The 27,144-nt window shown below is 59.7% G+C and overlaps 1 protein-coding gene across 2 annotated transcripts; it reads right to left on the bottom strand.

The window, feature by feature from the left end:
• Positions 1-446: 446 nt before the first annotated feature.
• Positions 447-21,552, bottom strand: CBFA2T3 (CBFA2/RUNX1 partner transcriptional co-repressor 3). Of its 2 annotated transcripts, XM_063111190.1 has the most exons (11): positions 21,414-21,552; positions 18,184-18,261; positions 14,821-15,062; positions 14,627-14,716; positions 9,980-10,161; positions 9,350-9,579; positions 7,216-7,301; positions 6,592-6,790; positions 6,006-6,074; positions 4,095-4,285; positions 447-2,558 (listed from the first exon to the last, which is right to left on the bottom strand). In XM_063111190.1, exons 1-11 carry the CDS (start codon positions 21,532-21,534, stop codon positions 2,268-2,270), a joined length of 1,779 nt encoding a protein of 592 aa, XP_062967260.1. In that variant the 5' UTR covers positions 21,535-21,552; the 3' UTR covers positions 447-2,267. The 2 variants fall into 2 exon arrangements, with proteins under 2 accessions (XP_062967260.1, XP_062967259.1); XM_063111189.1 differs by lacking the exons at positions 18,184-18,261; positions 21,414-21,552 and adding an exon at positions 16,986-17,062.
• Between the last annotated feature and the right edge of the window lie 5,592 nt (positions 21,553-27,144).

The following is a 27,144-nucleotide window of genomic DNA, read 5'->3' as shown; positions in this document are numbered from 1 at the left end:
GATGTCAGCTCCAGGAGGCAGGGCCGCTCCACGGCACACTGACACCGCTGGGATGGCAGGCTCCACTGGACTTGAGAAAAACAGCAGGCTGGAAACAAGAACAGGCGGCTTCCACTGTCTAATCGAGAGCCACATCCCAGAGCAGTCCTGGCTTCCCTGAAACCCACAAAGCAAACCTCTACGAGCTGCGGAGTAGAGGTGGTGCTGGTGCCTGGGGAACCTTCTGGAGGATGGAACAGATCTGTCTCGGCCTTCAGAACGAGGTTTCTGCTGTCAGGCTTGGCTCCGGACCTGGCTGGTGGCAATCTGGTGGGATCCCTCCTTGTATGCTTAAAGAACATTTTCCATCTGTGAAAGGACCTCCACCACCAAACCAACCACTGCTCCCGACAGGACCACGGCTCAGATTTCTCTGAAAATCTATTTCCTACACTTTACATACTTCCGTCGTTTCTCTTAACTTTTTTTATTTGGCAAACATCTCTTCTTTATTATCATCACACATATCATTATTTGGACCTCTGTAAAGACTATATACATTCACATTGACGTACACTATGGACTTGGTGCCCCGTGGGCCTCCCGGAGCCCGGGTTCAGTAGACGGACACTCCGTATTGCACTCGTGTCCTGGGGACTTTTCACAGCAAAGCACAGAGACGCGGGTCCCGGACCCCGGCTGCTGTCGGCTCTTCCATTAAGCACAAGTGTGAGTTTCCTTGCTCCTTATTTCTTCCTTGATGTGGTAGAGGGTGATGAGTGGGGCGGAGGGGAGGGTGGGCAGGTGGTGCGCCTAGGGCGCCAGGGGACAGAGACACGCGTTGTGTGTGCACAGTGGCTCCAGCATCTTCTGCGGCCAGGGTGGGGCCAGCGGCTTCTGCATGTAGGGTTTTTTTGTTTGTTTGTTTTGTTTTGTTTCTGCAAAGGTTTGGAAAAAAGGAGAGTAGCCGCAGCAAGACACTGGGTTGGGAATGGCGGAGGGCAGTGGGAGCGGAGAGAAGAGAGGTAGAGAGCAAAGCCGAGAGGAGGGGGCACAAGCGGCCACTGGCCCCTGTGCTCGGACAGCAGTTGAGACCAGCCCGAAAGATTGTCACAGCTGTGTTTCCGAATTATGCTCTCTCTGGGAAGAACACTTTAGCACTTCTTTTTCACAAGTGGAAGAAGAAATATGGAAAGTCACAGAGGGCGGGAGGACAGACGCAGATGGTGCCGTGGCACCGGCTTGCTGGGGACACGCACAGGCACATGGCATTGGCCTCCCTGCTCACCCGCCTTGACCCAGTGGGGGTCTGCCAACTCCTTGAAAAGCAACAAAAGTTCACTTCCTGTTGGGCAAAAAACCCTCCAAACCCCAATATCCCACACCCCACCAACAAAATCTGAACAGAAATTTTAAAAAAGACCAGCATACAGACCAACCCAACAGTGGAGTAAAACGGTGAACACTTTGGCAGTGACAAAGAAAATTTGGATTTTGACTTCTTGTGTTTGCTTTTTGGGTTTCCTTTGGAGCAGAGGTGTGTCCGGTATCCTTGGCTGGCTAGCTAGCAAGGTAGTTTGCAGGTCCGCTTTGTTTGCTTTTCTTAAAAAAACTTTTTGGATTTTTACTTAAAGCCAAAGAGTTTGACATTAAAGGAAAAAAAAATATCTGAAACCAAAGATACTTCTTGAGTCAGAAATTGAAATCTTTCTTACCGTCTTTGCTGCGTCTGCCAAACACCCCTGGGGTGGTTTGTGGACACAGCAGGGCACCAATCTCTGGCTGTAAAACAACTGTTTCCTTTTCCCTTGTGATTGGTAAAGGGGAGAACCCCCACAGTGCTCTTTGTCCATTTCTGAGTAGTTCTTTTGTCAACAAAACAAAATCTCAAAAAATTCTTAGCTGAAAATATAAGCCACTAGTTAGACTTTTTTCATTAAAGAGAAAGCGTGTGAAAGTCAAAGACAGAAAAACAAGAAAGAAACAGAGAGGGAGACACAGTGGGCGGCCAGTCACGCTCTGGCCGGCAGCGCTCCACTGTCTAAAGCTCGGTCAGAGGTTTCTGAGGATGCTTGCGCAGAGAGGTGTCAGGAGGTCGTCGCATGGGATCATCAGGTAGCTGGGGGAGTTGCATTGAATGCAGTTTCTGTTGGTTGTGTTTTCTTCTGCAGAGCAGCAGCAGCAGTGACTCCAGTTGGTTAGCCCCCCGGGGCTGGGTGCAGCATCCGGCAGCCCTGGGGTCAGCGGGGCACGGCGTCCATGGGCTGGGTGTCAGGGTCTGGGAAGGGTCAGCGGGGCACGGCATCCAGCGGGCCAGGGGAGCCAGGGCGAGAAGGCCCTGCAGAGCCGGCCTCACTGGGGCTGGCGGCGCCTGTGGGTGGGGAAGGGCCCAGGCTGGCAGGAGCACAGGGCTGTCCGGGCACCGGGTCAGCCACCACGGCAGTGGAGCCCTGCAGGCTCTGGCCACACACGTGGTGGTGCTTCTCCCAGTCCTTGTGCTGGCAGAAGGACCCACAGTAGCGTGCCGCGTTGCAGCCACTGCAGGTCTCGCTGGCCTTGCGCCCGCAGTTCCAGCAGCTCTGGATTGGGGGGAAGGGAGAGGGGATGATTGGGGGGGGGCCCAGGGCCAGCCCACTCCGAATCCCCAACATGTAATCCAAACAAAGCCACTCAGACCCAGCCACACAGTCATCAAGCAAGAAGAGAAAAGCCCAAAGCTTGTGATTCCCAGACATAATGACTCACTGGGCCATTTTTGGGATGCAGTCTCCCACTGCCACATCTCATAACTCCAGCCCACTCAGATAGGTTCACACTGTGCTTCGAGACCACGGCTCCTCCCTACCTTCCAGGAGACCCTCCTGAGCTTACCAGGGCTCCAAAATCGGAAGGGGCAGTCCCAGCAGGACCTAGATTGCTGAGACTCCGACTTCCTGCCTCTGCACTCCCTACTCTACCTGGGCCTCTGCTCCTTTCCACAGAATGAGCAGTAACCTCAGGTGCCCAGGTGAGCAGAAAGCAGTCAGGGACACTCGTGCAAAGCCCAGGGCACTTGGTGGGCCCAGGCCGCTCTTAACAGCTCAACTGGAACTCCCAGGGAGCAGCTAGGCTGTGGCCGGGGAAGCCTCCTTGCTAGTCCCTGCACTGCCAGGCATGGTACCCAGATGCCTATGCGCTTGCCTCCTCCTTCCAGGCCTGCTTGGTGTCACCTGCCATGAGGCTCTTCCTGACACTGGCTCTCCCTCCCACACACCCCACCTCCTGGAGTTTTATCTGCTCCACTTCTGTTGTAACTGGTGACTTCTCTCTCCTCCCACTCAAACGCTGGGCTCTGTGAGCTCTTTGTCTTTTGTTCTAGACTTTTTCTCCAGAGCTGAGAGTATTTGTCAAAAGAGCTGGCACAGAGAGGCGCTAGGTGATGGAGACTCCTCCATCCCCCCGAGGCCAGCCCAGGCTCATACACATGCCGGGGGGTTGTAGACCTGCCCCTTCTCAAAGGACAGTTCCAGGACTTTCCTGGAAAGAGTATTTTCCTCTCCCTGACTTCTCTGCTGTCCGAGTTCTTCTCGAACAAGGAGGAAATGGGTCCCACAGGGGCCTCTGGCAGTGTCCGGTACACCAGGCACCAGCAGGGTAACAACTCCATGCCCTTCCTGCTGAGCACCTGCTGCGTGTGTGCAAGGGGCTGAGTGAGGCACATGAGAAGCCACCTGGGTCCTCATGGCTCTTCTCGAGCCTCCTGCTTTCACTGGTTGGAGAAGAACATAGGCTTTGGTATCAGCTGCCTGAGTTCGAATAATGGCTCTGCCATTTCCCAGGGCTGTGACCTCAGACAATCCACCTCCCCCTCGAGCCCTCAGTTTCCCCATGCATGCTGGGGGTGCCCACAGGAAGCCTCGCCCAAACAAGCACAGGGCAGGGGGGACTGTGTGCTCACAGTGCCACACCCGTGCCACCACAGTGACAGTGAATGGGGCGCAGAGAGTTCACACAGGTTACCCAAGGTCACATGGCTAATGGGTCCCAGCCCAGGCTTGGTTGACCTGTGTCTCACTCCCAGACCATGCTGGATGCAAGGCAGGGGACAGGGTGCAGGAGGGGCTGGGTGGCCCTACCTCACTGGAGTCCTCCTGCTGGTTGATGACGGTCAGGGCATCCTCCGAAGCCTGCCGCTTGGCCTCGGCCAGAGCCCGCTCCATCTTGGCGCGCTCCGTGGTGATGAGCTCGTGGGCTTTGCGCTCTGCATCGGACACGGCCTTCTGCAGCTCCGACATCGCCTGCCGTTTCACCTCATTCACTGCCTCTTCTGCAAAGGATGCAGGCGGCCTGGCGGTCACATGGGCCAGCCCAGTAGGTCTCTGGGCCTCCACGTCCACAGCCTGGGCAGGGGCCACGTGTACATCATAAACCACGTGTGTGTGTGTGCACAACACAGGAACTTGTGGAGAGCCCTACGCCCATGCAGACATGTTTGTGCAAATGAACACACCCTCCCGGGCTTGCCTGCACTGTGTGTTGTGAGAAGCAGGATACTGGTGAAATTTCTAAATCTCACCCTCTACTGTAGTAGTTCTGAAACTCCAGTGTGCGCTGGGGGTTTGGAGACTTGCCCCTCCCTCTCCCCTGGCCGGGCCCTCCCCCAGTCTAAGCAGGCAGACCTGGGGGTGCCTGGGAACATGCATTTCTCCCATGTTCCAGGTGAGGCATCAGCTGTTGGCCCCAGACCCCACTTTGAGAACCACAGCTCTGCTGTTCTGCCTCAGGTCAGTCAGCTGGCACCTCTGCCCTGTCCAGAAGCAGCTGGGACATGCCCCTGGTCCACTCCCCCTAGCCACACCTGCCATCTGTACCTGCTCAGTTTCTGCAGACCAGGCTCACTGATCTCAGTCTGATGGTTCTGCTCTGAGCCCCAGGGAGGCACTGCACTGGCCAGCCAGAGAGGCCAGTTTCATCTCCACTGGCCGGCAGAGACTATGAGGCCACGTGGGGATCTCTGCACCCACCACCCAGGCCCGCCTGGGAACTGGGAGGAGTCAGCGATGAGTCCGAGGGCCCACGCCCAGTGCCCCCCAATTGGATTGTGCCATTCAGCACTGGGAACAACACCCCAACCCCTTTGAGTCCCTGCTAAACTACTCCACTTGCCTCAGTTTACCTGGCAGCGCTGTTCTTCTAGTCTGGTGTGAGGATCGGCCCCAGTGGGGAGGGGGTGGGATTAAGCAGAACCCCGTGTAAGGGGCCGAGACACTCCCAAGGGCCTCCCCGTCTGCCTGTTTGCCCAGTGTGGTCTGCCTGCAGGCCCAATGGGAACCACCTGGCCTGACAGCTGCTGATGGACACTAGTGTCACTGTTCAGGCCATGTGAACATCAGCAAAGGTCCCACAGGACCCACCACAGGGCCAGACAGGGGCAAAGGGAACAGGCCAGGTAAGTGAGGGTCCCCGTCCTCCAGTCCAGGCTGCAGGTCCAAGCTTGCCCCTGCCCCCAGCCTGGCTCTGGGCAGCCACGCCCTCGCCTCCACTCCAGGCTGGGCCCCTCTACCCCCTCTGCTTTCAAACCTCGGAAGTTCTCCTCTCTCTTCCTTACACCACATTGGATCCATCCGCAAACAAAAACATATGGGGCCCCACCAGCTGTCTCCACCACCTTCCCCTGGTGCCAGCGTGCAGGTCTTGCCCTGCCCAGCCCCTCCCCCAGCATCAGGCTCCACATTATGCCCAGGAGGCCTCGTGGACTCCAGCTCTAAGTGCCTGACCCCCAGGTGTCCAGTGTGTGTGTGTGTATGCTTCTTCCTGCTGAGCGGTACGCTAGCGCACTCATTTCTCAGCAGAGGCTGGGGGCAGCCCTTCCCTGATGATAAATGCTGTTCTGACCCTCTGTGAGCCGCAGGGCAGAATGTGCAGCCCCAGTGGCTTTGCCACATGCAGGCAGCACAGCTGAGTTCCCAGATGCAAGCTCCTCATAGACTGAACTGGCGAGGGGGGTCTGCCCTGACTGCTGTTCCCCGGGGTCCATCCCCACTCACCTGCCTTCCTCCAGATGTCCTCGGGCATGTAGCCAGAGAGGGTCCTAGGCATGAAGTCCTGGTGGACGTCTGAAACGGGGTGGGGTGGGGCCATTGTCACCCACAGAACAGGGCCGTCAGCTGCCCCCCTCATGCTGGGGTCCCATCTCACCCTGGCTGGGCCCTGAGGGCAGGTTGTGTATGCACACTTCCTTGGGGGAGGGGTCCCCAGGTGCCCATGGGTAGCTGCCGAGGAAGGGGGATGCCCTGGAGCTGGTAGCCTTGGACTCGGGCTGGGGGCTGGGCATGTCCCTTGGTTTCTGTATTCATCATTGGGTGGGTGAATGAGCCCCTTGGCAGCCTCCCAGCTCTGAGCCCCTGGACCACCAGACCCCATGACTTCCAGCTTCTTGGCAGACCAGGTGGTGTCTCTGTGCACAGTGGGAAAGGCACTTGCTTCAAGTGAACCCATATTGGCTCGTTGTATTGCACCACCTGTGTGATATGACTCTTCTGGGTGTCAGCCCTTTCCTGTGGCATTATGCAGGACCGGCCCGCATGTGCCAGCTGGTATCCCACGCCCCCATGCCATCCCCCCAGTGCACACCTAGCTGAGACCCCTCGGGGCCAGTGGAGCTGCTGAGGGGCCGGGCTGCAGGAGGCGTGGGGCCCTTCTTCATGTCCTCGGCGTCACTGTAGCGCCGTATCCAGTGGTTGAGCTCCTCGCGGTCGGTCTCCTGGCACCGGCGCAGCACCGTGAGTGACCGCCGCGTCTTCTCCACCATATCCATGATGCAGTTCAGGAGCTGCGGGCAGTGGGTGACCTTCAGCACCTTGGGAGGCTGGGGTGCAGCCAGAGCCCTGGACTGGGCAGGGGTACCCACGGGGTAGGGTGGGTAGGTTCTGAGGAAGCTAGCTTCTGGGGGTGCAACAGGGTGCAGCCTACCCACCCCCAAACCCAGGCGCCCCGACATCCTGTGCAAAGAGGCCCTAAGACTGCTTTTCCCCAACGTCTCAAGACTCAGGTTCTGCTCTGGGAAGAGCCACTGAGCATGAGTTGAAGTGGAGGGAAGTCTGGGTCTGCCCAGATGGTTTTCCAGATCTTTCTCTGTGTTCCTCCCATGATGCCTTGCACAGGCCTGTGCTCATGCAAAGGGACAGGTGGCCAGAAGGGGACGGGCAGAACCCTTGGGAGTCACTGCAGAGCCTGCGGCCCCACCTGGACACTCACGTTGTTGAGATGCTTCCACTCCTCGGCCCACTCGCGCTCCGTGAGCCTGTGGTCAATCACCTCTTCCTGCCGTGACCCGGGCACTGCTGCAGGAGAGGAGAGCATGCTTAGGCCTCACCCACACCCAGGCCCCGCTCCATGCTCTCCAAGTCTTGCCTACACTGCACAGGCCCCACCCATGGCCTGTGCCCACTTTGAGAAGATAGACAGGGTGAGGCAGGGAACCTGGGCACTAACCCTCTGCCCACTGTGGGCAGGGGGTGTAGGTGTCATGAACAGGCTCAGCCCATCTCTGGTTCCAGCCTTGGCCACCCCTTCTCTGCTTCCTGGCCTCCAAATCCAGCTCCTCTCACTCTCTCTGCCCCCACTGCTAACGGAAGCTGCTTCAGGCCCCACTTCGAGGCCTTATCGCTAATCAAAGCCTGCAGAGGCTCCTTGTGACTGCCTGGTTCCAGCCCTTGCTCTGCTGCTTCCTCTAGACCAGCTGGACTCCTGTGCATCCCTCAAAGCCCGGGTCACAGTCCCCTCCTCCTCCTCAATAGCCCAGAGTCCTCAGAACTCCTTAAGCCCTGCGTGCCTCTTCAGCTTAGCCCCTGCAGAAGCTCCCATGTCTGCTCCAGGCCCTGCCGACAGACTGTGTCAGCTCCACGGGCAGGGTGATGCATCCCGTTCACCTGCAGTCCCCATGACAAGCTCCACCTGGCAAGAGGAGGTGCTCAGGCATGTCTGTTGGATCATGAGCAAGCCAGTCTCAGTTCCGTGGGGAGACAGTGGGGTCAGAAAGAGCTGGAAGCCAAGGTGCTTATTCCCCATGGGAACTTGAGCCCTCACCCTGATGTTTTGGGCCTCATTTTCCCTGCCATGCCTACCCCCTGGGGGTCTGAAAAGACTTTCAGGACACATGCACAGGAAGCACGTTGTGGAGAAGAGCTCCAAGCTGACTCAGTCAACTTGGAGGTGCCCATGAGTTCCTGAGCCGCAGCAGGGCCCATGTGAGGTGCTTCACCCCTTCACCCCATGCTAACCTCGGAGGGAGGGCCTGCGTATCATTCCCACTTCACAGATGGGGAGACTGAGGCTGGCTAGGGGTGTGTTTGACCAAGGTCCCCAGACAGGGAGGGAAGGAGCAGGCTGTGAGCTGAGGTCAACCCAATGGAGCAGTGCCGAGCCCCCGGCCATGAGGCTCCCGGGACTGTGATGTGAGTGACATCCAACAGCATCTGCTCTTCCATGATGGCCCCTCCTGTAATTGCTTGAAATGTCAAGTGCTTCTAGCCCCCTCACTGTGTTTGGTGCCCACCACGGTGCTGCCTCTGCCTGTACAGGGTGACCTGGAGCTGACCCACACTTCCTGGGGGCCAAGGACTTTCTGTTTCAGTCTTCTTCAGCCCCTAAAGATCCCCTAGCTCCCCAAACCCAGAATGCCTCTCCCAAATTACAGAAGAGACGGTGGCCTCAGCTTGCTGTCCACCACCCTGACCTGTAGCCTGGGGAGCCAGGGCCTGCGCCAACGCCCCAACCAAAATAGTGGCTGAGATCTGCCCGACAGCTGGCGTTTATTTTTGCATTAGCAGAAGCGGGTGGGAATTAGCACCTGCCTGACCCCCAGCCGTCGCGAGCCAGACGCTGTCACCTGCTGCCTGGGCCCAAGCCCTGGAAGCTTCCGCGGGGGGGTGGGAGGGGGAGATGGCCTTGTGTGGGGTGAGGCCTCTGCTGACCCTGCCTCTGGGCCTCCATTGGTGCCCTGGGCCTCTGTCTCAGCATCGGCTGTTTCCAGGCTTCCCCCTCACAATACACAGGGGCTCCTGGCGTGGGGGATCTGCACCTCTGCAGCCACAGCCCTGACCCTCGGGGAGTAGGGCCCCTGAGCCCTGAGGGATGCAAGGTGGCGCATGTCAGGCTGCTCCCAAGATAGAGGTCTGAGAAAGACGGATCCTCCTCAGGTTCCCAGGCTAGCCCCCCTCCCTACAGCCATCTCCTCAGCGTCCTTCCTGGAGAGACAGGGCCAGGGGCACACCCACCACTGGTACCCACACGTACACGCCCGGGCTCGCACATGTGCACATGCAGGCACACACGTGCTCCTGCTAACACGGCACACGTGTCCACACCCCCGCCCCAGCACACTGCTCACCAAGTTGCCGATGGCGCTCCCGCAGCTCCCGGGGGTCGGGGTGGCGGTAGGAGTCACGGAAGTGGTGTGCCATGGCCATGTCCTCAAGGCGGTAGTGCGGGGGAGGGGGTGGCGTGGGGCGGGGCAGCCCGTTGCTGGGACTGTAGCGCTGGCCAGGGCTCAGGGTGCATGGCCGTTTGCTGAGGTGGTCGGAGTGCAGCGGATCACGGTCTGACCCGTTCTCTTTGGTCCTGGCCCAAAAGGCAGATGAAGGACAGTCGTTATGGGGCCACAAGTCGTAGGCAGAGGTGCAGGCAGTGGGGGTGAGAGGAGACAGGCATGGCAGAGAGAGAGTAAGCATGAGGGGAGACAGAGACACAGAGAGATTAGACCAGCCCCACAGGGCCCAGTCCAGTGCCCCCCACTCTTCCCTCCTCCTCTGGGGCTCATGTCTCAAGCCCGGCCCCTGGCGTGCAGGCTCCTGGGCAGCCTGTTCAGCAGCCTTGCAGGGAGGGCTGGTCTTCACCAGCCCACCGGCTTCCTGCCACAGAAGGCAACATCGTATCGTATCGACCACGTTCTCTCAGTCCTGGGGCAAGGCCTGGCTGAGTTATGGTCCCAGAGATGGTTCTCCAGGGGGCAGCCGGATACCTGTCAGGTGTCCTCCTCTTGCCGTTCTCATTGACTTCCAGCAGGAGTTCTGAGGAGTCGACGGGGGAAGAGGCGTTGGCATCCAGCAGCAGCTGCTCGTGCTGGGCCAGGTACTGGGCAGGGGTCTGCTTGGCCAGGCGGGCACAGTGCAGGAGTTCCCGCTGCAGCAAGGGGAGGTTGGCCTGTGAGGGCAGGAAGTGGGCCTCAGACTGGCTGCTGACAAGGCCGGAGGGCAGGCTGCACAGTCCGCTCAGGTCCCAGTGGAGGGATCCCTGGGCTGGGCAGCCATGGCAGGCTCAAGTCCCGGTCTGGCCCTTGTGTGCCTCTGAGCAAGTCGCACGAGCTCTCTGGGCGTTGAGTTCCTCCACTACAACCTAGAGATTGCTTGTCATTTCCTCACATGCCACGGAGTTGGGAAGAGAGGCTAGGCCGGATGACACCTTGCCCGGGGCACACAGTGATTTGGGTGCCTGGAAGCCCAGATCCCCGACTCCCGGGCTGGAGCTTTTCCCCTCCACCAAGCTCCATCCAGAGAAGGGGCCTCTGAGAAGGCAAGGAGGGGACGATAGTGAGGAAGATCGTAACAGTATTCCCTGCCTGCATCCATCCAAGCAGGCACCATGGCACCCGCGGCAGGAAGAAACGAGGTTCGGAGATGGAAGCCACCAGCCCAGGGCACACAGCTAACGGTGAATGGAGGACCCGGGAGCAGAAGCCGTGTGCGCACTGGTAAGAAAGCCCACAAAGCCAGCCCCCTGCCCGCTGGCTACCAGCCTCTGCCCGAGCCAGCCTGTGCCTCTGTGGCTGCGCTGCTCTGAGCCTGCCACCTCCGCCCGGCTCTGGGGCCTCCTGGCACACATGGCTAGGCTCCTCCTGTGCCTTTGCAAAGTTTCCCAGAGCCGCCATGGAGAGGAGGGTGGCAGGCTGGGCCCCAAGCACGCTGGAAGGGGGCCCAGCTGCAGGCCACTCGGGAGAGCCAGCGGTTCTAAGTATTTGTAAATAAACAGTTCCCAACTTTCTCATGCGTTTCAAAGCTGCCATGGCGGCCCTCTCCTGCCAGCGCCACCCCAGCACTGCCCCATCAGTGCATCCACCCAGGCCCGATCAAGCAGCCGCTGCATTTCTGTCAAGCAGCACCGGCTGCCAGGCCTGTTTTTCTATTTGGATAACTGAATGGGAGCCAGCCCGCCATCTGCTGAACACGTTAGGACCATAAGCTGGGAAACGAGGTCCCGGGAGGTCTGGAAAGCCAAACATCCTCCCCTCTCTCTTGACGGCCTCCTCTCCCAGGTGGCCTTTCCTGGGCCATCACAGCAGGGCGGGGCCCAGGCTCTGACTGGTCCCTGTTAGAGTGGTGGAAACATCTGGATTCCCCACCAGCTGGGGCCAGCTGGGAGCTGGGCTATGGGTGGAGGCCGGCTGGGCAGGGCGGTATCTCCCGGCTTCTGGAAAGCCCTGCCATTCAGCCATGCATGGGGCAGGCTCAGAGAGGGAACAGAGGACCCAGGGGGCCCAGGGACTGGGCAGCACCAGCTGCATGTCCCAGAGGCACAGCAGCCCTTGGCTGCGGGATGCAGAACGGGGATTCCTGCTCACCCAGACCAGAACACTGGGGTAGGGGCTGTGGAGAGCCTCTTCTCAAAGCCTCCTCTGAGTCAGTGGTCCCCATTCTGTCCCCAGGATCCCAGGGTGCCCAGGGAGGTGGCTGCACTGGACAAACCAAGCTGGTCTCAAGGCACACCCGGACCCAACCCCAACGTGCACAGAGGCTCTGATGCTGCAGAGAATCCAAATCCCCTCTCCACAGGTGGGAGCTCAGGCCAAGGGAAAATTAGGGTTTGCACAAACGATGGCCACTGCACTCAGTGGAGCTACGAGGTTGCGCCGTTCCCACCACTCTGCCAAATGCCTCCCCGAAGCCTGCCCGACTGTGAGCTTGGCAGACAGCACACCTGGCTCTGCCACCAAGGGGCTGTGTGGCCTTGGGCAGGTCACCTTCCCTGAGTCCTGCCTTGTCTGCAGACTGGAGCAGTGAAAACTCTGGGTATGGCAACTCCGGTTAGCTCTTTGTGAATTAACCCGGTCCCTTCCTGCCACACTGCAGGTGGCATCATTGCCCTGTTTATTGAGGAGGGGACCTAAGCCAGTGCTGGAGCTCTGGCAAGGCCATGGATGAGAACACCAGGCTGGACAGGGCAGTGGTGTGCCCGAGGTTGCTGCCTGACGGCCAGGGGCCACTCTCACAGGCCCCTCTTTGTGTCCAGCCTTGTAAGGCCGGGCTCCCCCACCCCCGTGCTCCCCTTAGGAAGCAGCTGTGGACCTGCAGTGAATGGGGTGGGGACCCCTCCCAAGGCGGGACCATGCATCAGGGTTCTGGCAGTGCTGGTTCACAAGCCCTGGAAATAGAACCAGCTGCAACCTCTTTTATTTTTGTTTTTATTTTTGAATCTTTCTGTCCTCCCCCCAGGAGCTCCATGTCAGGGAGACGGCTGACTTTGTGTTCCTGACCATCCTGCTGGCCTGGGGCCCTGGGGGTTATGAGGTGGGCAGACCCCTTCCTGTGGCTGGCCCTCATAGCCCTGTGAGAGCACTGTGAGCTGAGGAGAAACTGAGGCAGAGAGGTCCCTTGACAAGGCAGTGCTAGGCAAGGGGCATCCTGTCTGGTGCCTACTGAGGGTTGGCGCCTGGCTGGGGTGTGGCTGGGTGGAAGCTGGGGGCTGGTGGGCACAGGGGCTGCAGGCCTGGCTGGGCAGGAGCAGAGGACAACGAACGCCTCCCTGCCCTGCTCCTCAGTACACAGGGCAGCTGAGGCCCGCTGGGGCATCTGCTGCAAATATTTGATCTGACAGAATAAGTGGGCACACTGTGCCCCCAAAGCTGGAGGTAGTGGAATCACAGTAAGTAAAAGAAGAAACAGAGCAAAGGCAGAGCCTTGGGTGAACTGCCAACGGTGCCAGACGGCCCAAACCCTGGCTGCCCTGCCCGTAGCTCTGCCTCTGAGCGTGGGTGTGAGCACACAGGGCGTGGTGGGAGGGCAGGTGGGGGGCAGGTGGGGGGCAGGTGTGGAGTGATGTTGGGTCCTGGGCATGGCCTGTGCAGCCGTGTGGATTTGGAGTCTGACAGATGCAGGTTTGAACCCTGGCTCCATTTCTCTACCAGCAAGGGAACTTGGGCCTCAGTTTCCCCACCTGTTAACTAGGAACAGTGATAGAGCCTACGCCACCCCCTTGAAGGGGGTCCATGGGGCGGCTACGAAAGAGCCTTGTAAAGCATGCCTCCTGCATGGACGAAGGGTGCTCAAAGTGGGTCGAGAACTGCCAATTCCTTACACGCCCCTCAGGCAGGCTTCCCTGTAACCTGAGAACCACCCCCATCTTACAGTTGCAGAGACTGAGGCACAGGGGAGCCAGCTTGGCCCAGGCCAACAGTTGCTAAGTGGCAGGGTCAGGGAGCATCTGGATGGTCTGTCCTCAAGACCCCCCAGACATGCAGGTAAACACTGGCCCACCTGCCAACAGGCCTGTGGCTGGGAGCACTGCAGCCAGCCAGGGAACACAGTCCCACAGTGAGCAGCACTCGGGGGAGGCCTGCGTGCGGCCAGACTGGCATCCCCCAGCTGAGCTCCGTGGCACCCAGGTCCTGTGAGGTGCTCAGCAGAAAAAGGGCCATGTGGTTACACTCATCTGGGAGACGCTTCATCCTCCTGCCTCAGAAACAAGCAGCCCTTGCTAGGGAGCAAAGGCCTGCAGTGAGGATGCTGGTCTGACCCTCTGTGGGTCTTGCTCATGTCGTTTTCGTGTGCACACAGGCCACCAGCATCTTTCAAAATGCAGATTCTGATTCAGTGGGTCTGGGTCTGGGCCTTGGCCCGAGAGCCTGCATTGCTCGAAAGCACCTAGTGGTGCCACTGCTGCTGCCGTCGCGACACTGCTGTGTGTGTGGTGAGGCCTCGTCTGTGGTTTGGCCACACCACTCTTTTCATCTGACCCCTCTTCATCCATCCGCCCGCCCAGCAGGCAACTGCCCCCGCTGGCCATCCATCTGCCTTGCTGCCTCCTCTCTCCACCACCCTGACTCTGTGAAGCCACTGGCTCCCTCGCTGGTCCCCAAGCACAGCAGGCACCTCCTGCCCCAGGGCTCTGCATGAGCTGTTCCTGCTGTCTGGAAGGCGGTATCCCCAGCTGCCCACCTGAACCCCTCCCTCAACCTCTTGGCCCTCATCGAAATGCCCCCTCCTTAAGGGGCTCTCAGACTATTTCTCCGTGGCAGACACTTCCAGATTCTATAGTGAATGTTGATTAATTGTCTTTCCCCCACCAGGGCGCTGGCTCCAGGAGGGCTCTGCCGGCTTGTTCATGGCTGTGTCCCTGAGCCTCGCACTGTACCTGGCACATAGTAGGCGCTCATAAGATATCTGCTGAGTGAATGGAAGCATTTGGCCAGTAACAGCACAGAACTGAACGGGGGGGAGCTCTGTCTTTGAGTGCTGGATCTGGGGGCTGACTAATCTCGTCTGGTAACTAGTTTGCAGCCTTAACTAGTAGGAGTCAGCTCTGACTGGTTAGCACTGAATGGACGCCAGCAGGTAATGAGATTTGGGGCCTTCTCAGGGGAGGCCCTGTGGCAAAGGGTGTGAACTGGCATTACCTTCAGGAAGGGGATGACGAAGGGTCGCAGCGGGAAGTTGGTGGCCTCCTGGAGCTTGGAATGGAACTCTTCGATGGTCAGCGTCGAGTTCTGTGGGAGAAGACCAGCCTCCTGTGAGCACGATCCAGCCCGAGTGCCCGCACTGTCCCACCCATGCTCTGGGAGGGGCTCCACGCCTGGGCCGTCCGACTCACCACCAGCCCTAGCACCAGTGTGCGCACGCGCTCCCCGGTCTCTGGGGAGATGTCGCCACCAAACTGCCGCAGGGCGGTGAGAAAGCGCTTCAGTTTGCTGAGCTGCCGCGCCCCGCAGGCAGGGGGCGGGTGCTGTGTGCACAGGGCAGCCGTGGGTGGGGAGGCCGGGCTGCTACTGAGGCCGCTGGGTGTGGACGGGGCACCACTGGTGGCCGTGGGTGAGTGGCTGCTGCCGTTCATCACTGTGGGGGGAGGAGAAATGGTGACACACGGGGACAGTGACAACAACCAAGATGACAGCAGCTCAGTAGCAATGACAACACCTACCCTGATGACGAGGGGGCCACAGGCCTTCGTGGGGGAGCCATGCCCGGGCAATGGGTACATATGGGCCATCTGTCCTCGTGGCCACCCCATGAGGCATCACAACACCCTTCACAGACGTGGAAACCAGCACCCAGGGAGGTGTGACCCCTTGCCCCAGGCCCCCGCTGGTGATGACTGCAGAGACTGTGACCTGCGTGTGGCCTCCTGGCCTGGGACAGCCCCTTCAGCCTTGCTCTGGGCCCAAGGTCAGGCCCTTCACCCCGAAAAGGATGCTGGGACCCCACGCGTGGCCCGGCAGATGCCCAAGCCCACCAGGCTGGCTCAGGTCATCACTGTGAGCAGGCAGAGGAGGCTTCTCCACGTATCGGAGATTCTCTGGCTCACTTCCTCTCTTCTGGGGGATGAGGGGGTCTCAGGAAGTGAGAAGTTGCTCATCTCCCCTGAAAGGCCAGCAACCCTCACCTCTGCCATGACGGCCCAAGCAGTGCCCACCCCACACAGCCCCAATGCCTGGGCTGATGGGGCTCACGGTAGGGCAGGGTACCAGGACCCCCAGGACACACTGGGCTGTCTTGCCTGGGGCTGCTGGGACATGTGTGCACACAGGCCACAGGCTGGTGTGTGTTGAGGACAAGCAGGTGACCTAGGGACAGCTGATAAGCATGCTGGAGGGGAGCCTTGTTGGTCACTGAGAACGGCTGCCTGGCTGTGCCCGCCATCAGGGTCAGTGTTCCAGGGCACTGGCCGGTGCCTGGGAGAAGTCCTGGGGCAGGTCCTCCCCCTCAGCCTCGGGTGACGGAGGCAAAGGCCCAGCCTGCAGCAAGGGGGGCTGGAGCACAGGAGGGCCGTGAGGACTTGGAGACGGACACTGCCCTTCCCGTAATGGCTCAGCGGAAGCCATCTGATTAGGAGTGGGCTCAGAGGTGCCGAGTGGGTCAGACTAAGGGCCTGGCCTCGGTTTCTTCACCTGCAAGCAGCCCCCAGACCATCCTGGCGTTCTGAAGGGGGCTCCAGTCCCTGGCTATAGATCCTGCCTATCCTTCCACCACCCCCCATCAGCTGGAGCTGCTCTGCCTCAATTGGTTTTTTGTGGGGACGTTGTGTAAGACTGCTCATCAATACCTGCCCCTACTTAGCAGAAGTTTGGAAACCATTAACTAAAGGTCAGGGTTGGCGCAAAAACACGAGCGAACGTGATGCCTCTGCCTCTCCCAAGGGACAGGCCGCAGTGATCAAGCCCAGCACCGTGCTACTGAGGCTCTGAGTCCTTCTCGACACAGCTCTCCGAGCAGACGCTCCCCTCACCCGCACACGGCCATGTGAGTTGAAGCCCATCCGCCACCCCTGGTTTGCGTTATCTCAGAAGCTCCTTCTGGGGCTCAGCACAGACACCCCAGTTCTCTGGAGCAGTCATCACACGGGCAGCGATGGGTCAGCAAGAGGTGCCATGTCCAGAGCTGCCTCCCACTCTTGATGGACAGTGAACATGAGACACAGGACGCCGAGAACCCTGGTCTCTCACCCAAACTGAGGCTCTGTCCAGAGGACCCCACTGGGCCACTAATTTTCTTTCTCACTGCAGAGCTCCAGCTATCCCCAAGGTGGATACTGACACCCACATGCACCGGTTAAGACGGAGGACAGTCACTTGCTGAACCACAGACAGGTCAGGAGATGGCCCATCATCAGGAGACCTCACCACAGCAGGGCTTGCTTCTCATAGCCGAGCTGGACTGTCCCCACAGGTCTGGACCTCCCAGAGACTTCTAAGACACGCCACTGCCCACGCGGCCTGGGCCCCCGCCCGCCCGACCCCGACCTCCCTGAGGTCTGCTTACCGGCCTTGCCCCGCATGCCTGGGTCTTCCCGGCAGCCCGGCCGCCCCCGCTTGCCCATCGCTACTCCCTCTCGCAGGCTGCCCAGCAAGTCTCAGCAGCTTGCTAAAGAGACGCCGAAAATAACCCCCGGACAAGTGCTTTCATTCCCGCAACAGGTGTGTTACTAAGTTAGACTGCACACGTGTCCCCGGCTGAGGTTTGGGGGCACGCACTAAGCACCCCGTGGCTGGGACGGAGCAGCCCTTCCCGCCACCCCCTCCTTGCCCAGGGGGCACCTGGGCAGCTCCCTGGAGCTGGGAATCACCCCCATCCCCACTGGTGAGAATCACACAGTCAGTGACAACAGCCATAGTGCAGAGACGACTGCCAAGTGCCGCCATGGCCAAGCACATCACAGGTAATGGCGGTGGTAAGGACGGTGCTACACAATGTAAATAACTCCCTCGGGCTCAGAGCCTAGGAAGTGCACGGCGGCCACACCTGGGCTGTGCTGCAGAACTGGCCAAAGTCCACCTGATGAACCAAAGCCTGGCTGCAGTCCATGGCCCACAAATACTCTGAACGTTGCCCTATAAGAGCTTCCATTTACCAAACATCTGCCTGGGCCAGGTGCTTAGTGATGGAAATGTCCACTGAGTGGCCAGGGTGCACCAGGCCTCATGACGACGGCTCCACCAGCATGACCCTGGGCACTAGGTGCCGCAGTCACTTTCATTTCACAGGTGGGGAAATGAGGCACAGGTGGTCACACCTTTTCAAGGTCACCGTGCCAGGAAGAGAGCAGGAGCTGGGTTTCCGCCTGGGCTGGGCTCTGCCCTTGGAGATGGCTGAGTTGCAGACCTGTCATGGACACATGTCCTTGTACTTCTCCCGCTAACTCTGGGCTCAGCCTTACTAACCCTGTTTCGCTGTTGGAGATAAAGAAGATCAGAGGGGCTGTGCACCTGCCTGAGGCCCCAGAGCTAGTGAGCGGTAGGATGTGTGGGACTCAGGGACCTTGGCTGCCCTGTTCTCCTGGACCTGCCTCCTCCCGGATCCTTCTCCTCTCTAGGAGGTAGGACTAACAGCAGGTGCACTAACAGGGTGCTGAGGCAGTGAGGCAGATCGCTGTGGCCTACCCCAGGGCAGAGGGCGCTGGGTCCGGCAGTGGGTGCTGGCAAAGACCAAGGAGGCCCACAGTTTTTGTTATTTTACTTACAAAGACAGACCATAGACCATTTTAAGCAGCCATGAAAACGGCCGTGGGGCAGAGACGTCGCAGGCCCGTCCTCTCGATCTGTAAGCAAAATAAGAAAAACACGCCATCAGGAAGGGCGGCAGGTGGTGGAGCCCTCTGCTTCTCAACAGCAGTTTTGGGGATTAGACTCTGTCACCACCACCTGGGGCCAGCCCGCTCCCCTCTAGGCCTCGGTTTCCTCCTCTGTAAAATAACAGGGTTGGATTAAGTGATTTCTAAGGGTCATTTCTGGAAAGATCTTCCAGAAGTCACAAGAGTTTCAGCATCTCCAGCAGCATTGGGGGGACACCATGGTTCTTAAAAAGCTGTCTTCCCAGAAGGTGCCTGCTGACCCACACACCATCCTCAAGGGACCTGGGGCCCGAGATGTGTGTTTTAGAAGTGACTTGAGACTCAGGGTGTGGAGTGTCCACACGAAGCCCACCATCAAGCAGCTTGAAGATCTAACATGTCTGAGCTGGAGTTAGAGGGATGAGGCCCCAGGGAGCCGGGCCGTGAGCACGGGCGGTGAGTCCCCTCCACGGGGCCATCAGGGTAGGGGGCCTCAGCCCCTTGAGGCTCGGTCTGGGCCCTGCTCCTCATGTTCCTGCCCAGAGCTCTCTCTTCCTCAGCCCTCCTGCCTACCTCCCTGGCTACGCCACGACTTCAACCCCAAGATGAATCTGTGTCCAGAGCGGTCACTGGGCAGGAAAACCCTTAGCCCTCCAGCTGAGGTTCAAGGCCAGTCTCTCTCAGTGTGGCTGGGAGGCCAATTCCCAGGAAAGCTCTGGAGGCTCATGGCAGGAATCTGCAGCTGAGCTGCAGGGTCCTCCGAGAGGACTGCGGCCAGCCAGGTGCATGGCCGTGGTTAACCACTGGTTAATCACGTGGATTAGGGAACAAATCTGAAGCCCCTTCGGGGGTGGCTGGAGCCTCAGATGGAACTAAAGTGTCGGCTTAGAAAAGAAAAAAACTGCTTGTCTCTTTTGTAAGCTTCGTGCTCTTTAAATAAAGCCAGGACTTCCACCCAGAAATGGAACCCCACGGTGGGGTGAGGGCCAAGGGGATGGGAAGGATGCATGGGGACACCTGAGCCACGCTCACACCAGTGCCCTCACATCTGTTCACAGGCCTCACGAAAGCAAAGCCCGCAGGGTCTCAGTTGATCCCAACCCATCCCCAACAGGAACATCTGGTCCATAGACCAGCGCTTTCAGGAACATGGGCTTCTGATCCCAGGGAAATAGTAGGGTGGGAGGGGCTGTGCCCACGAAGTCCTAGGGAGCCCAGCACACAGCCCAGGATCAGACCATCAGGAGGTCTCTGCTCCTCCTGCTTGGGTCCTGAGACACTGGAGGGGCCTCACTACTCCACGCAGTCTCGGCCTCGCTTCTGGAGCTGGGGCCGCTCCCCCGGGCTGAGGGAACACTGGCAAAATCCATGCAAGGCCAGCAGCTGCCTGTGGTCAGAGCAGCTCAGTGCACAGACTGCCTGTGGTCCAGCCCAGAGGGGAGGACTGTTCTGAAGAGACAGAGGGGCGATCCCTGCCAGGCCTCGTTGCCATGGGAGGACGATATATGAAGAGAGGTGCAGCCAGCCTCTGGCACTATAGGACTGCAGCCCGCTGGGCAGGCTGGGGCCTGCATGCTGAGGACCACTGCCCTTCAGGACCAGCAGCTGCCGTGGCCCTGTCCTGTCAATGGCAGGCAGGGCGGGGGTCCCGTCTCCACCACATATCAGGACCCTGGCTGGGATCTTCTGAGCAAGTCGAGGGTGCAGGGATTAATGTCAGGCCATCAAGCGCCTCCTCTGAGGCTGGCACATTCCTGAATGTGCCTGCCTATAGGCAGCTGCACCTGGGGGCAGGTGGTGTCACCCCATTATCAACTGAGTCGGGAGCTTGGCTTGAAGCCAACATCCTACTAACAAGGGGACAGGCCTGGATTTGGACGTGGGCTGCCTGACCCCACAGCCACTGTTTTCCTGCAGGTGGAGAGTGGGTGACGCCCAAGCCCTCAGTGAAGCCAGTGCCTGGCCTTGGAGGGCAGAACCAGCACCCACCTGGCCTGCAGCCACCTCAGCTCAGGTAGAGCCATGGGAAGAACAGGGAGCCCTGGAAGGGCAGAGAGGGGTGCCAGGGAAGCGCTCTCCACCAGGCCAAGGGACCTGAGGCTCCTCTTCCAGAGAGGGGCTTCATGTGGGTTTCAAAGCCTGGGGAAGGGTCTCCCTTGTATGGGGCTTTCCGGCCTCTGCATGTGGGGGTGGGGGTGGTACGTGGATTCACCACCTACCAGAGACACTCAGGACACACTCCCACACCTCCGATCTTGGGGGCCAAGGAACACGTCCCGCACACTGGCCCAAGCCTGGGGGTCTCCTCTTCTCAACTGCTCATGACCCTAAAAGTCACTGAATCACCAACTTCCCTCCTCAAAGGAAAGGTTCCAGTGGTGGGTGTGGATGAGAACCAGTGGCTCCCCACTCCAGAGCCCCCAGAACCCCCCAGAGCAGCTGCATGGGCTGAGCATGCACAGGCCATCTGCCCAGGACCAGCAAGACACGCCCAGGGCTTGGAGAGAGTCGCACACGCCGGGGCCAGTCCTGCACCTCCGCCCCTGGCCGAGCCACATGGTCAGCTGCCCAGGTCCCTCGCCTCAGTTCTTGGCCCGTCCTCACAGCCCCTGGTATCTGAGCCCCTCCATAGCCAGAGCCACCTCAGTGGCCCCTTCAGCAGAGCCTGTACTCAGGCAACCTGCTATGTGACCTCGGGGAAGTCACTGTCCCTCTCTGAGTTCCATGTTTCTTCTGGATTGGGTCTGGTCCTGGGTGCGGGGTGGGCGTCCCTGAACCTCAGGAAGTGGAAAGTGCACAGCTCCCTGTGATTCAGTGCGTCTGCTGTGCCAGCCACTGCTGTGAGAGTGTCTGTGATCCTCGCAGCAGCCCCCTCACAGATGAGGAACCCCAGCCCGAAGAGGTAAGGTAGCTTTCCCAAAGTCACACAGCTAGGGAGCAGAAGAGCTGGGATTTGAACCTGCAAAACCTGGGCTCTTGGCCATGATGGGGCCCCCCCACTCAAGAGCCCAGGGTAGAGTTTATCCCTTTAGTGCAGAGTCCAGACTTTTAAACAGCTCAAGAGGCTCCCGAAGACGCCTGTCCCCTCTGCCCCGCCCTCCACTGCTGGGGTGGGGGTGGCAGGGCTGGAGGTTACTCACGTGTGTGTGGAGTGAAGGAGGGGGGTCGTGTGGCTCCCTGGGACGCAGTGGGCGGCGGGGGCGGCATGCTGGGGGGCGTGGACCGGGGCTGCGTCTTCACCTCGGCAGGGGAGTCGGGCATTGCTGTGGCCTTCTCCTTCCTGTCTGCTGGGCAGTGACCAGGGAAGGAAAAGAGAGAAGATGAAGCAGGCCGAGGGACAGGAGGGCTGGCAGCCACCCAGTCCCGCCTGGTTCTCAGCCCCACCTGGTACATGGCCAAGACCCCACCGGCAGCGGGTTGGGGCCTGAGCTCCTGTGGACGCAGGTGGGCTCCTGGCTCTGCCCAGCCCGGGGACTCAGCCTGCCCCAGATAAGCCCCAGCTGCCCTCCCAGGCAGCTGACATCTCACCTGCAGGTGACTGCTGGGGATAGAACCAGGCCAGAGGACGGTTGGAGTCCTCATTGTGCAGTGGCTCCCCAGGCTTGAGGTCTCTGTAGACCAGGGAGTTGGCAGCACCCCGAGGCGGTGGCTCTCATGTTCCACTTCCACCAGCACCCCCCAGAGGGTGTGTTCAGACAGACCCAGCCTCCCCAACCCCAGCTATGACCCAACAGGGGTGGGCTGTGCCTGTGAAGCGGTGTTTCTGACACCTTCCTAGGTGAGGCTGCTGTCTATCAGAGCCCCTCCAAGAACTGCCCCCCTCTGGAAAAACCACAGTCCTAAGACCCCTTCAGCGTTCAGGAGGTGGGCCCTCTGGCACGGTTGGAACCTCTATTTTAACCTCTTCTGTCTGCATGATGAACATTGATTCAGGACATTCTAGGCATGGCCACTCAGTGTGGTCCACAGACCGGTGGCTGGTGCCCTGGACACTTGGGGCCTCAGAACCCACAGGTTCACAAGTTTCCCATGTGGTCTGAGGCTCGCCAAAGCTGAGAAGCTTGGCTAAGGGCCACGTGTGTGGAAAGAAGGTGGAGACAGCAGGAAGACGATGAGGACAGGGGTACCGGGAAACCCACAGAGCAGGGCCCTGGAGAAGAGGCTCCCAGGGTAGTCCACGGCCCGCGGCGAAACCTCTCCAGGTACAGGGAGGCCTGAGCCAGCAGCGTGTCTGGGGCAGTCTGTGCAGAGGAAGTGCGAGCCCCATGCCTCCCCCTTCCTCTCAAGTCAAGATCTGTCAGTGCCAGGCCAACCAGGTAGACCTGGAGCAGCCCAGCTGCAGGGGACGGAGAGGTGGGCATCAAAGCCTGCATGGGCCCAGTGGCTGTCCCAGCACACTCGTGCTGCTGACATGTGTAGGTCTCATGCATGGCCGGGGTGTGAGGGAGGCAAAGCCATGGCGGGGGCTGGATCCCACCTAGACATCGATACCAGGGCTGTGGGTGTCACCCCTCTGCTTCTGCTGCCCTATCCCCAGGGCCTGGGCACCATTGGCACAGGTCTGGCTGCCTACTAATCAATGACATCTCCCGTCATCACTTGTCAAGTACTGGGCAAACCCACCTCATCTCCCCACTTCCCCATTTTACAGAGAGGGAAAGAAAGCTCAGGGACTAGGGATATGCCCAGCATCCCACACTGGCTAGTGCCTGGGCAGGACTCTAAGCAGTTCTCCTGCTCCTGGGCCTGTGGGGTGAGAGTGGAGAAGCCCCCTCCCTGCTGGATGCAGGGGAAGAGCGGGGGAGGGAAGCAGCCGGTAAACAGCAGCCACCCCGGCCGCGCGGCACCTGCCATCCCTCAGCTGCAGCCCCTGGCCTCCCTCCTGCTGGGCCCTGCCCCTCCCCTCTACCCCGCCTGTCCCAAGGCTGATGGCCGGGCACATGTGCGGCCGCAGCTGTGGGGACCCATCAACACCGTGTCTGGCTGCAGGGCCAGCAGCCAGTCCCTGGTGACAACCAAAGAAGGCCAGTGTGGCCGGCCGGCCTGTGGGGTGCAGGCCTGTCCTGACCAGCCCTTCATCTGACCAGGCCGCCCTTGGGCAAGTGGTCAGACTGGGCACGCCTGGGGGAGCGCAGGCAGGGACAGGGCTAAGTGTTTCGGATGCCCAGCTGGCAATGGAGGCACGGGCCTGGGCACTGGGGACGCTGCCTGTTGGGACTTTCCAAAGCCCTTCCACAGAGGTGGCTTTACATGAGCCTCAAGGATCGCACACAACAGAGACGCCCGCGAGGGCAACCCTGGCACGCCTGTGCCTTGCTGGTGTGCAGTGGCTTCGGGCAGAAGAGGAGAGCAGGCAGGCCTGAGGCCACATGCCTGCTCTGAGACACGACACATGAGCCGCGGGCCCTGCCCTCCCTCTGCACTTGGGGACATGGACTCGCACTGTCCTCATGGGAACTCTGTGGGGTTGGTGCTGCTGTCGGCGCATCTCACAGGGAGGGGCCAGGCTCAGAGGGGAAGTGATGTGCCCAAGGTCACACGCCAGCAGATGGTGCCAGGGTCTGAACCACGACTCAGTGAGGCCTCTGAGGGGTAGCGGTCATCAGCACACTCTCCTCTGGGGGCTCAAGGACCAGCAAAGAGGTAGCAGGTCTGAGATTTAAACCTGAGGCAGAAAGCCCCCCCCCGCCCCCAATGGCACCCGAACACCTGCTGGGAACTTGGTGGCACCCTCCCTTCCCACTCCTGGGCCCTGCCTCCCACCCTGGTCGTGGTCGGGGTGGCAGCACATGGTGGGGGGACCTCACAAATCTCTACTGAATCTCTGTTTTTCAAGTGCTCCTGGCTATGTGGCCTGGGGCAGGCCACCTCTCCTCTCTGCGCCTCACTCTCCTTCTCTGCAAGTGAGGGGCAGCGAGCACCATCGCAGCTGGGCAGTTGGGAGATCAGACGAGATGCGTGTGGTCAGTGAAACTGGGCTTATGGAGCAACTCCTGTGACAGGACGCTGGGGCTGCCCTTGGCACAGACCCCCACCCAAGAAAGCAGAAAAGGACAAGGGCCCTCAGGTAGAAGGAGAGGTGGGTGTGGAGACAGCAAGGAAAGAATCTGCAGTCAAGGGAACAGTGAGAGAGAGGCTCAGCATGGGAGCTGGACAGGATGTGGGGGTGCTGGGAAGGAAGACGGCTGGGTGTATGGGCAGTAGGGAGCCACAGAAGGTTCTGCACAGCAGCCAGAGTAGGGCTGCAGAGGGTGCATCGTCTCTCTCCTGCTTAGGACCTTTCAGCAGCTTTCACTGCACCTGGGGCTTCCCTGGGCTCTGGGACCTGGCCCATCCTGCCCATCCCACCTATCCCCTGACCTTCCCCCAACACTCCAGGAGCGCCCCAGCTCACAGCCATGCACGCCCTGCCTGGAACACAACTCCTTCCCCACTTGGGGGTTTGGCTCAAACCTCATTCCTCAAGAGAGGCTGCCCCCTCCCAATTCAGTTACTCTGGAACGTCACCCAACTCTGGGATGATCCTGTTTCTTGGCCGGCTTTTTGCTGGGTCTCTGCACTGGACTGGGACCCCTGAAGTTGGGGACTTGGGACAGAGCTCACCAATGGCAGCCCTCCAAGAAGAGGGGTCCCCTAAGAGAAAGTGTTTCTCTGGGGTTCCCCTGCTTAGGGGCTGGAGGGGGCAGAGGGAAGCCAGGGGCAAGATGGAGAGCCGTGCTCAGGGGCAGGGCTCAGGGGAGGCGGGAGCTGAGAACTGGTTTAGGGTCAGGCGGGAAGGTGGCTGAGTCCTGCCTGCCTGGCCTCCACCGATAAGGTGGGGACGGATGAAAGGAGGAGAAAGAAATTTGCTCAGCAAAGGGCCCAGCTTCTGCTGCGATCTCTCAGTAAACAGCGGTGGCTATTAATTAATATTACTAATTATTGTGCTCCTAACCACTGTGCCCCCAAGCTGTGTGGGAGCCCCCAGCAAAGAAAGGCCTAGGCTGGAGCCAAGGCCGACAGGCCTTCAGGGCTGCCCACCCATGGCAGGCCCCTCTCCAGGCTGACGACTGCCAGTATGGGCAGCCTTGTCCTTCCTGGCCACTGGCTCCCTGCCCTGCTCCCCTCCAAGATCCTGTGCCCCAGTCAATGGCTGCTCCCACCCCCTAAGACCCACCGCGAGGCTTGGACCCGGCGGCCTGAGCCTCGGCTCTGGTACAACCTCATTGACCACAGTAGCAAGCGTCCAGCCGTCCAGGAAACTCTGCACCCATCAGCATGAGCAGGAGTTGACCAGGGCTCAGGGCTTCACCGGCAGATGCCAGGTTCTAGAGCCTGTGTGCGGGGGGCAGGGGCAGCTCCCACTTCCTGCCAAGGCTGCCCAAGGCTATCAGTGAGGGCCAGTCCAAACGCCACCCAGAAGCCCCGGGCTGCACGGGGGATGCTCTTTCTTCTCCATTCTCAGGTCCCCCATAGGGTCCATTCCCACCCATTCTCAGCCACTCAGTCTCTCCGGGCCAAGATCTCATTCAACCCTTCATAGCCTTCCCAAAGGCACAGTCATGGCCCCATTTCACAGAGGGGAAACCGAGGCTGGAGAAGTGACTTCCTCCAAGTCACCCAGTCTGTGACGGGCAGAGCTAGGTTTGATCCCGTCCATGTGACCCTGAGCCTGCACTATCCCCTCTGCACCCACCTGTCCATGCCCCCGTTTCCCCATCCTGATCCTGGGGGACCTTGTGGGAAGGCTCTGCTTTATGGATTTGGACTTGGCAGGTCTGAGTGGGGACCAGGCAGCCGGATGTATGGGCTTTGACTTTTAAGTTAACTTTTTCTTATCGTAAGATTAGCATGAAATAATTAAAATAACAGTTGCCCTGGACACTGTGCTGACCACACCTCCACGGGGTAGCTCCCTTGCCCAGACATAGGGCTCAGATGGCAATGCTGCTCACCAAGGCCTCCAGCCTGTGGGGGTGAAAACCATGCAGGGAGGGGACCTGGGGGGCAGCTGAGTCCGAATCCCCTCCCCAGCCCCGTCTGTCTGTAGGATGGCCCCTTCCAGACACAGAAAAAATAAAACCGCCTGACGTAACAAAGCCCCTTGTGCTTTGTAACAGAGCGGGAGTCCTGCTGTGGGACCTTAGGGACTGCAAGGAGACTCTACAGTGGGGTCTGGGAACCTGTGGGGGCTGAGAAGTTCCAGGAGAGAGGCGGTCTCTGTCCTCAGGGGGTTTGTGGCTTGGTGGGCTGACTTATCGAGGAATCCCATGCTCGCATCTTCAAGGCAGTCCTGCAAGGCAGGTCCCGTTATCACAGCATTCACAAAGAAACTGGGGCTCAGAGAGGGCAAGTAGCTTGTCCTGGGTCTCAGAGCCAGGAAGCACCAGGGCCTAAGCCTGGGGCCCCCATGTCAGTGCCCCTCGAGCTCCCTGGAGTGGTCCAGGGAGCCTGCCCCACGCTGGGGAGCGCTGCACTGTGATGCTGCCTCGGACCTGAGGTTGGGGGTAGGTGGCCTGTCATTGTTCTGAATCAGGAGTGACACCCTACCCGGGTGCCTGAGGTGACTCTGAGGCATGTGAGTGTGAGGACGACGTTTCCAACTCCATGGGATTTTCTTTCCAAATCTCAGAGGGCCCATGAAAAAGAAAAAACCCAGGCACCAGGTCCCTCCCTCTCTGATTCAGCAGTGGGGGGGGGCCCAGTGTCCCCAAGGGAGCTCCTGTATCTTTTCAAACAGTCGTGAGGCCCAAATTCACATGTGTGGAAGAAAGCGCGAGGTTGGGAGAAGGGACACCTGTTGTCTGGTCCCCAACACATGGGGGTCCTCAGGGCACCTGCCATCCCCAGCCTCGCCAGTGCTATTAGACCTGGCACGGGGTCTGCTGAACC

The sequence above is a fragment of the Cynocephalus volans genome, chromosome 10 (genome assembly GCF_027409185.1).
Source record: "Cynocephalus volans isolate mCynVol1 chromosome 10, mCynVol1.pri, whole genome shotgun sequence".
Taxonomy (NCBI): domain Eukaryota; kingdom Metazoa; phylum Chordata; class Mammalia; order Dermoptera; family Cynocephalidae; genus Cynocephalus; species Cynocephalus volans.
Note: the sequence above shows the minus strand (reverse complement) of the source record. Positions and strands in the feature narration are given on the sequence as shown.

What these genes read in the sequence shown, in the direction of transcription:
- CBFA2T3 (XM_063111190.1), bottom strand. Translation starts at nt 21,534, where the DNA reads ATGCCCGACTCCCCTGCCGAGGTGAAGACGCAGCCCCGGTCCACGCCC. An exon ending in CACTGGTGCTAGGGCTGGTG is followed by an intron (nt 14,717 to 14,820) that starts GTGAGTCGGACG and finishes CTTCTCCCACAG; the next exon opens with AACTCGACGCTGACCATCGA. An exon ending in CCCCGAGGGGTCTCAGCTAG is followed by an intron (nt 6,075 to 6,591) that starts GTGTGCACTGGG and finishes ACCCCGTTTCAG; the next exon opens with ACGTCCACCAGGACTTCATG.